The sequence below is a fragment of the Belonocnema kinseyi genome, chromosome 2, assembly GCF_010883055.1.
Source record: "Belonocnema kinseyi isolate 2016_QV_RU_SX_M_011 chromosome 2, B_treatae_v1, whole genome shotgun sequence".
NCBI lineage: Eukaryota > Metazoa > Arthropoda > Insecta > Hymenoptera > Cynipidae > Belonocnema > Belonocnema kinseyi.
Window position 1 is genome coordinate 26,625,061 of NC_046658.1, and position 10,494 is coordinate 26,635,554.

Consider the following 10,494-nt stretch of genomic DNA (forward strand, 5'->3'; position numbering starts at 1 on the left):
GAACGTGTGCACAATATTTTGCACCAACATTTGCATATGGAAAAGCTCTGCGCAAGATGGGTGCCGCGTTTGCTAACAGTGGACCAAAAATTGATTCGAAAATACATTTCTACCGCCAATTTGACGTTGTATAAGCGTAATCCAAGCGAATTTTTGCGTCGATTCATAACCGTTGACGAAACTTGGATCCACCACTACACTCCTGAAACCAAACAACAGTCTAAACAGTGGATTTGAAACTACTATCAGAAAGCGCTTAAACGATTCTTATTTTTTTTCAAATTGATACTGAATTATGGTTCTGTTACAGTTGTCTTTTTAAGTATTGTTTGATTTAGTTTACAGTAAAGGAACTTATTTCAATGTGCATTGCCTTAATGAAGTTTTCGGACCAGGACTTTGAGTCAATTTCCAAAGATTACCTTGTAATTAAAAGTCGAAAAACTTAAAATATAAAATAATAAGAAAGTTCAGATTTCAAAAATAATAAAACCTATAATGTTCGAAAACTTAAGAACTACAATTATGTACAATTATACTTGCCAAACAGCGTTCACATTGAAAAATAGCATTTTCAAATTCAAATTTAGCACCGATCACACATGCGCATAAGCATGCCCAGAGTCCCATCACGGGCCACATGTATTTTCTAAAAGATCCGATATATTCTGTAATTTCGATCACCAAACGTTCAGAAAACATTACCAAACACCAACAAACGACCACCAAACGACCACCAAACGATGTCATAAGGAATTAAAAAAGAAAATTGAAGTGGGGTGCTAACGGAAGTTGACGCACCAATTTTGAAAACTCGATAACTTTTTTTATTTTGACCATCAAACGTTCACGGTTGACTACCAAACACCACCAAGCGACCACCAAACGATACCAAAAAGAATTTTTTGAAAATATTAAAATGTGGTGTGCCATCGTGAAGTTGGCACCCCAAATTTGAAAAATCAATAACTTTTTCAATTTTGACCACCAAATCTCCAAAGTTGACCACCAAACACCACCAAACGACCACCAAACGATTCCATATAAAAAATCTGATATTTTAAAGTTGGGGTGCCAACTTCAAGGGCAAATTTGTACTGGGAAAATATGCATCCAGAGTTTTACGTGTAGTTCAATAAATTTCTGTTAATTCAGGTTAGGTGAGGTCAGGTTCTGTTGCGTAAAGTTATGTTAAATAAGTTGATATCAGGCAAGGGTTGATCTTTCAAAGTTGTCGACATGTTTTTGAAGTGAAAATTTGCATCAATGGCATTATTTTGAAATTTATTTGCCTCAGTGCATGATTTTTCGTCATTTTTTGAGGTTATGGCTCAACCATGACGTTATGGGTGATTTTTGATACCGAATTTGAATTCAGCACCCCACAATCCATAGGAATGCGTGTGTCTTGTTACCAGAACCGCACAATTTTTTTTGTGTGGCTGCGTTATTATTTATATTATCTGTATTTATTTCATTATTTATTCATACCAAATTTTAGTTTTATACTTACATATCACATAATTTGAGATTGAATACTTATTAATTGAATGGATTGAACACTAATTAATTACAAACATTTTTTTCTCAGTATTCTAAAACTTCAAATATTAAGAAGTGATAAAATTTTAAAAAGAACCAAAAAAGAAAAACAAAAAACAAACACAAAACAAAAAAATGAAAAAAAGAAAGAGGTGCAATGTAACTTCCCATCACGCAGTGCACCTTGGGAACTTATAAAATAGGCTAAAGAATCACTTGTAAACATATTCATACATATGCACACACACATATATATATACACATATTCATATGCCAAAAAAAGTTCTTTCATAAATAAGACGTTATTTATTAAAAATTTAGTATAAGAAAAGTGTTTAACTCTCGCGATTCTAAGCTATTGTATTTTTTACAAATTCTTCCTATACAAAAAATGAAAAATTTGAATATCTTGCAAACAGAAGCAGCTAGGATTTCAATTCAAACAGATTTTTCATCTATTATTAAGTACAAACACATTTCCGCTTTCCGTTTTTGTCGTCATTTTCATGTGATTTTAAGTTACTTCCTGCCCACCGTGCTCTCTGCCTGTCTGGCATGTTAATCCCTGTCAGTGGCAATTCCACAGCCAACATAGCCGTGTAGTTCATTAGAGGAAGGCTGAAGCCCTTCCGCAACGCCAACGCGAAAACACCTACGGTAGGGTTCGGGGTTTGTCATTTACCGCTGTTATACGTAAACACTTACCACGAGCGTTGGAGGTGAAAAGAGTTGGCTCTGGATGCTTTTTTTTAAAGCTGCCATCTGCCACTCCACATGTTTCTAGTCGCTGGTTTGTTGATGGTCGAGAACAATTTTTTTTTGCCAGTACCCTCCTGACTTCTAAATTTTCAAGATGTTCAGTACATCTTGCGTGCACATTGCATGTAGACGAAACACAATAGGATGAATAGACGCATATTTTAGATTCCTCCATATTGTCTTTACTTCATGCATGAGCTCACTATACTAATGAATTTTGGTTGTATAGGTTGCCTAAAAAGTTCTGTTTCTGCTCGGATATAATGAACCGCCTGGGTAGTAACATACTAACGTAAGATGTAATCTTGTTTTCTAAAAGGGACATTAGAATGTATCTACAGAAAGGCATCTTTTTTACGAGTCCTAGATTAGGAGCAACTTGTTGATGTATAATTCGCGGCAAATCATTATACCAGTGCGTACATTCTCTGTTGGCCATTAAGCGACTACCATCAATAATGTGCTGGATCGATTCGTTGGTATCTACAAATAATTGGCCCCTGCCAACCACGTCTTCATGTTACACAAGTTTGTGAGAATTTCTGGTGCTGAGTACCCTGTGCTGAATCACAATGACAAATTCTTCCGTTTCTGGTTACTGGACTCCCTTTCCACAGCCATTTGATGTGCCCGCCTTAGATGGCTTTTTTTCTTTATTGCGTTTCTAGTTCTTCTATTGATTTTTTCTTTGATATTCAAGATCTCCTCTGAGGACAAAATTGAAGGGCGTGTAGTCCATATACGATTTACAAATGGTGTTGTAAAGCGTAACATCTCGCTTGCTATTAAAATAATCTTGAAACTATATAACTTGTCACGTATACAGTTATATGATATCTAGAACACCCCTACTTGCTTCATTTCGGATTAAAACTACCCTGTTAATTGTTGAATTACTGCGGTGCATTCGGTGAGTCATCATTTCTACGCGGACGATTCCCTCACAGCATGAGATATCGGCTGAATATCCTATTTATCTCCCAGAATATCGTGGGCATATCCCAGCAGATCCTAGGCATATCGCAAATAATATCCAACTGGGCGGGAATCTCGATATCCCTGGAATTTATCAAGGATATCTCAGAATATCCTCAAGATATCATGGCTATCAGTGTGCGAAAACTATCACGCAGTAATAAGTGACACCTTAACAAAATTCAACAATATCTCGAATATTCGTGCCGGAGTACAATCTATTTTCATGTGTATTGTACAAACCAACGCGGTACATATTAGTTTGATTGCTTTTTATCATAAAAATTGATTTTGACGTTGAAAAGTGCGATCTCTAAACTGCGCAATGTAGAGGTTACAGAAATAACAGCAAACTTTAAAATGTTTAGAATGTGTCTTATTTTTTATTGTAATGAGACTGTTAATGGCTATAAAAATCATTCGCGGTAATAAATTTTTGATAAGTATACTGAAATAGGATTCTGAAAGAAACCGAATATTAGAGATATGTATAAATTGGTTTTTTGACGCACGGCTGTTTGTGAATCTTTATCTTTACAGGTATTCTACATATTTTAATCAATATGTATTTCAGAAATATTGCATTCCATTTACAAAAATGTGTATATCCCTCGCAGAAAATTGAGTGGATATTGTACGGGGCGGAAATCTCGATATCCTTGGAATATGCCACGGATTTTGTTGCGAGGGTTCTGTTTAACCTGTCAAGGTCCGTGTTAGCCCATTGGATGAGCCTGAAGGAGAACGTGAGGCTTTTTTAAATTATTAATTGTTGTATATACCCTTAGATCCAAGAATGAGTTGAAGATCCTGATCGTCACGCGATAATATATTCTCTAGTCTTCCTTTTTGTAGATGAAGGCAGTCACAGTTGTTCATTCCAAAGCTCTAAAACTGATGCTCTTGCATCTGCGTTGTTCAAGTATTGTAGTCCATAACGACTGGATAGATGTTAATATCTTCTCTTTGAGGATGCCAGCGAATAGCTTGTAGCTGGTGTTTTAAAAAGCTGTGGATAGGCAGTTCTTTGGAATTGACAAATCTCCGGTCTTTGGAATCAGTGCCGTGCGTCCTTCCAGTAAACACTGCGGGATGGGTTGTTCTCCGTTTAAGAAAGTAGTAAATATACAAGCTAAATTTTGGTGCATAAAAGAGAACTTCTTCCACCAAAATTTGTTTATTTTATCTAGCCCTGTCACTGAAAAGTTCTTATTTATGCCTAGCGATAAGTTTCTTCACTTCTTCAACAGTAATAAGTGCACACTCCTCTGGACGTTTCAACAGTTACTTCTGGCAAAAGTGGCGAAACAGTGAGATATCTGAAGCGTCTTTATCTAGCTTATGTGTATTTCCATACACAGTCAAACCTGTATTTAATGTCAGTTTTGGGACTGAGCATTACATTTAATCCAGAATCTCGGAACTCTTTTTTCTCTCTTCTGTTTTTTCTCTTTCTTGTTTCTCTCTCTGTTTTGTGACGCTTGATCGAACACCGCAAATCCTTTAGTAGCTCCTCTCACCTATACCTACCACGCTATGTCAATTCTCAAAAACATGAAACCTCTTCTCGACTAAGCGTATTTTCAACGGCACATGACGTTTTGTTGCAGAGACAGAAAGGCTAAGTAGAAAAGGTGGAATTTTCCAGAAAATACTTTACTCGCCGTTCAAGGCGCTTTTTGGCTGTTAAAAGAGCTCTTATTCAAGTTTTGGAGAAGGAGGAAGTGTTCTAACTTTTAGAAAGAGTTTATTATTTGTTGTCATGTATCTAATGACGCACTGAACATTTGATGCATATCGTATCGCCGTTTTAATTTTAAACTGATTCTGTGTAATATACTCTTGAGTCTTACTCAGACGTACTGAAGTATCATTAATTCTATTAACGCTAAGCAGGGATACCGCATTCTCGTAAACTATATAGTTCAGATTTCAGAAATTAACATCTTCAGGAAGCAAGTCAAGGACAGCAGTATTAGCTACAGCTAATTGGTCCATTCTGAGAAAAATTTAGTGGTGCATTTTTAATCTCCCAGATCTCATATGAGCATTTTTGGCTATCTGTGAAATTGGTCTTGTTGCAACGGGTGATATGGTGATAAGTACGGAAGAGTTCTATGAGGTGCATACTGACGGAACTTTCATGTATTCTCTGCTTGGATCCTGTTCGCGTCGGTGAGCTTCCTTGCCAACAGGTAAGAATGTCCCTCCTGAGTTGATTCGACTATAGAAAACGATGTTTTTGCGTTTGTTCGGGGCCATTGCCTGGTCGTACCATCGGTTTGGTTCAACTGCCACTTCTAACTGAAACATGGCCTTCATCCGAGAGTTGCCCATTGTGAGTGGCAACTGCGCGATACTGGTTGCGTATCCGCATAATGCGTTGCATTGGGGAATTACCCCAATGCAACGTGGCTGACTGCAAGTGCTGGAGCTCTCAGACGATGGGGCGCCATGTCTATATGCCATATTATTATTATGTTATTATAGCCATGGGTGACTGAAAATACGTATAGCCTAGAGAAAATAAAAATATGACTATTTTTTTGTTTTCCTGTAAAGTCATTTTTCAGCTCTCGAATGTTTTTAGGATTCATGTCAAAGTAATATAAATGAGATAAAACCATGAGTCCACTCTAACGATTCACCTGCGCGGCCTCCAGCTACACATTCGCTCATCGTTCTGGGCATTATCACGCTTTTCTACCTAGAGACCTGCATTCTAAAACTTCATTACTTGAGACTTGTATTCTTATTGTTCTGTCAGTAGCGGTAGAGTCAGTTTTTTTCGAGTCACAAAAAAATTCGACTTGGTGCGGTTTATTGCACTTACGATAAAGGCTTCACGTGTTAACCTACGGGCGAACTTCTTTGCAATTTCCAAATCATTTTTTATTGTGAATCTTCGACCATTTTACTACATACAAAACATGCTGTGTACTAGGGTGGCTCAAAGAGGATTTTCTTTTTTAGAGGGCAACGACCCCCCCCTCCCAATTTAATTCCAAATCCGAAAAAAGAAATTCCTTCATTTTTAATTTTTTTATTTTTCGATTTAAACAGGTGCCGGTTTTGACTCGAAGTTTCCCATGTAAAATGCATGGGGAAAAATTTTTTTGTTGCGTTTTTGGAATAATTTTTTAGTGTTTGAAAAAATTTGATGGGAAAGTATGGGAGTCTGTAGAGAATTACCCAATGAAGAATTTCATGTATCATATATATGGGTTTGACACCCGTAACACACCCCCACGAGTACCTGAAAACTACCCTTAAAACAAAAATGTCAATTTTTCATGAAATCGACCTTTTGAACAATGTATTCTCGTATTTTTTAACTTAAAATTATTAATATTGGTCTACTGGATACATTTATTATCATTGGTTAATTATTTTTCGGTAATTTAAAGAAATAGAATTTGTTTAAATATTTTTTTTCTCGAAAATTCGTTTTCCCCCCTACAAATGATTACTATTAGTCTAGTAGAATATTTATTAACATTCGTTAATAACTGTTTTATTGTTTAAAAAAATGGGATTTGTTTAAACAATTTTTTTCGTAATTTTCTTTTTTATTTAATTATTACTATTGGTCTAGTGGAATATTTATTAAGATTATTATTACACCATTAAGCCGTTTCCCTTTCGGGGTAGGCGTGACTCACTCGGTAGGAGAAAGGAGTAGTGTGTGGAAGGAATAGAGAATTTTCAGATTGATCCAGAATTCTCATGTTATTTAAGTAAATAACATGTTCGTTCCGCAACACTGCTCCGACCCAGGTTGCTGATCAATCTCTCTAGCATTTCACCCTAAGCGAAGAACTTCACGAAGTCGTTATGTAAGGTTACCCACTTGGGTTCATTAGTGGCCAAGGTCTTTTGTTCCAGGCGACATTCACTCTACTGACACTCTTTTTATTAACTATTTGCCGCCATACTTTCCTGTCCTGGCATACTTCTCTAGCTTCTTTTATGTCCATCCATTTTTTCATGCAGGCTCTCGTATTTCTCTGACTTCTTATGTCTCTCCTAACTAGGGTCTCATTCACACATTCTAACCATTCTTTCCGAGGTCTACTTCTGGGCACGCTGCCATTTACTTTACCTTGATACACTTGTTTCGTTAGTGGTTCATTTGGAATTCTCTCAATATGTCCGAACCATCTTAACCGATTTCTCTCCCATGTGTCTACTAGCGTCTCTTTTGCACCACATTCTTTTAGAATTATCTCGTTAGTAACTTTGTCCATCAGGGTTTTCTCGCATGTTATGCGCATGAATCTCATGTCAATTGCGTTAATTTTACTCTTATCTTTTTCTTGATAAGTCCATGCCTCGCTACCGTATAGTACAGTCGGTATAAATATAGAATTATGTATTGCCATTTTAGCTTTATTTGATATATTTTTACTTCTGATAAGGGGACCTGCTCTAACAATAACCTTCTCACCTTCGTTTATGCGTCTATTTAAGTCCTTATCTATCTTCCCGTCCCTAGTAAATCAGCTACCAAGGTATACAAACTTATCAACTTGTTCAATTCTCTCATCATTTAATAAAATATTGCATAGTGTTTTCTCACTCTTTCCTTCGAACACCATATTTTTTGTTTTATTTGCGTCAATTTTGAGGCCCATGCTCTTCATGCTTGTTTCTAGTTTATTCAACATTCTTTGTAAGTCTTCGATAAACTCTGCCATAACAACCTTATAATCTGCGAACGCTAACCCACGTACCCTTACTGTATCGAAATCCACACCGTCTTCGTCGAAGAGAGCCATTCTTAAACACTTCCCCATAAATAATATAAATAACCATGCAGACTTAACGCATCCTTGTCTAACTCCTTGAATAATATCGAAACAGTCACTCTGTTTCCCATTCACTCTTACACTCGCTTTACTACCTGTATATATTGTTTTTATAGCTTGTAGGAGCCATCCATTCACTCCATACTCTTTAAGGACTTCCCGAAGTTTACTTCTATCTACCTTGTCAAAAGCTTTTTCTAGCTCAACAAATGCACAGAAAACTTTTTTTCCTACTCTCAAACTTTATTCTGTTATTTGCCTTAAGCTAAATATTTGATCCGTACATGACCTTTCTGGCATAAACCAACTTTGGACTTCCTAAATATTTGCTTCTGTTATTTTCATTACCCTACGAATAAGTATTTTTGAATATATTTTACTGACTGTGCTTAATAAGCTAATCCCTTTGTAATTATTGCAGTCGCTTTTATCTCCGTTTCTCTTGTACATTGGTATGATAATCGCTTTTTTCCAATCGTCTGGGACGTCTCCCATCTCGAAACATAAATTTATCAATTCGCACATTCTATGTGGTATGCACGTGCCACCGTGTTTAAGCATTTCAGCGTTAATACCGTCCATCCCGGCAGCCTTACCGTTTTTCAAGTTCTTAATTTTTATCCCTAACCTCAGTGACACAGACTTCCTCAATTGAGTTTTCAATCGCATCGTGTTCAACATCGCAGTTGTGGTATCTTATGGCTTCATCTCCGAATCTCATAAGAAAATCTTGGAAAGCCTCTAGTATTCCATCTGCATCATATTCCATTTCCCGCTTACTATTTCTCATGTTGACAAATTCTGTACTTTTGTTCCTTTCATTTTTTTATAAAGTAGTTTCCTGCTCCCTACAAATTCGTTTTGTATTTTCATCTCTTCTTCTGCTCTAATTTTACCTTTATGTTTCTTAACTAATCGTTTGTGTATCCTGTTTTCGCGTCTATAATCATTTTTATGTCTATTTCTTTCCTCATTGCTGAGACCTGCGATGTTTAAAGTTCTCTTGTACGCTTCTCTCTTTGCTTTTTGGGCAGCCTGAATTTCATCATTCCACCACGCATCACCAGACATTCTTCCTACAACTGCGATACCACACACTTCGATCCAGGCGCCCTCTATATCTTTGTTTTTTAAACGGTCCTCCCATGTTGCCCTATCTATGCTTTCGATTATCTTATTTTGGAAATCTATTTGCACGTCCGATTTCTGTAGGTTCTCAATTTTGATGTGCGTTTGTTTTGTTTTCTTGTTTCTCTTTTTTCTCCATCATCGACCTAAGTTAATTTTTGAGATCAGAAGGTAATGATCAGTATTGCATTCAGGACCCGTCATGACCCTTGTATCTTTGACTAACTGTTTTGGTCTTTCATCCGCAACAACAAAGTCAATTATACTACGGCTATTTCCTTTAGACCAGTTGTACATGTGGATCATTTTATGCCTAAACCAAGTATTTGTAATAAACAGAACCCTTTCTAAGCATAGACCAACTAATTTATCTCCGTTGTAGTTTGTTCTTGGATACCTAAAATTACCTAAAACTCTTTCTGTATCCTGATTTTGGATGCTCACCCATCCGTTCCTGTCTCCTAGTAGAATTATTCTTTCCCCATGTTCGCAAATATTTATTGTGTCATTTAAAGTGTCCCAGAAGGCGTCTTTTACTTCTCTAGGATCACTATCAACTGGCGCGTAGCATGCTATGATAAATAGTCTTCTGATTCCTACTTTCATTCTAGCCCACAGCAGTCTGGGAGACACGAAACCATGGTCTCCGAGATGCTGCTTTGCTTTTTCATTCAAAATCAGACCTACTTCTTGTTTACCATGCGAATCACAGTCTACTCCTGACCATATTTCAAATCCGCCTTTCAACACGCCGTTTTTTATGTCTTTGGTTTCGCATCCCTTTTTCTTTCTTTCATGCACACATAAAATGTCTAGTTTCCTCACGTCCATAGTTTCACGCAATTCTTTTACCTTGAGATCATTTACTCCCCAAGCATTCCAAACACCCAGTCTCCATTCGTCGCCTGAAACATGACCTTTAGATTTTCCGTGTGCATGCCTTTTGTCATTAAAAGTTCCAGTCCTTTCCGAGGCTATTTTGCAGTTTGTATTATTAATTGTTTAGATTATACGGCCAACTAACACCTTTATGCAATAAGTTTATTTTCTGAGTCGAAATCATGTCAAAGTTTTGTATCAAATCGTCATATGGTGGAGATTGTATTTATAACGTCAGTCTCACCAAAAACTTCAGTTAATAAGGGAGGAACCGAGAGAGTCGTCTTGGGTTGTGTTTTTGTTTTTATGCTGAGAAGGTCACCAGCCTTCAGCAGCCAATAAAAAAAATCAATTTTTGAGTTTTCAACTAAGTGTACAGATAAATAATTTAGTTTATAATTTA

General features: G+C 36.7%; 1 protein-coding gene across 1 annotated transcript in view; it reads right to left on the reverse strand.

Annotated features, from left to right (window-relative positions):
- Nucleotides 1-5,920: 5,920 nt before the first annotated feature.
- The window catches only part of LOC117182607, a 65,042-nt gene continuing 60,468 nt past the window's right edge, over nt 5,921-10,494 (reverse strand). The window contains exon 6 of the mRNA XM_033375706.1: nt 5,921-5,983. Coding sequence (XP_033231597.1) covers nt 5,921-5,983 — 63 coding nt within the window. The remainder of the gene's footprint in view (nt 5,984-10,494) is intronic.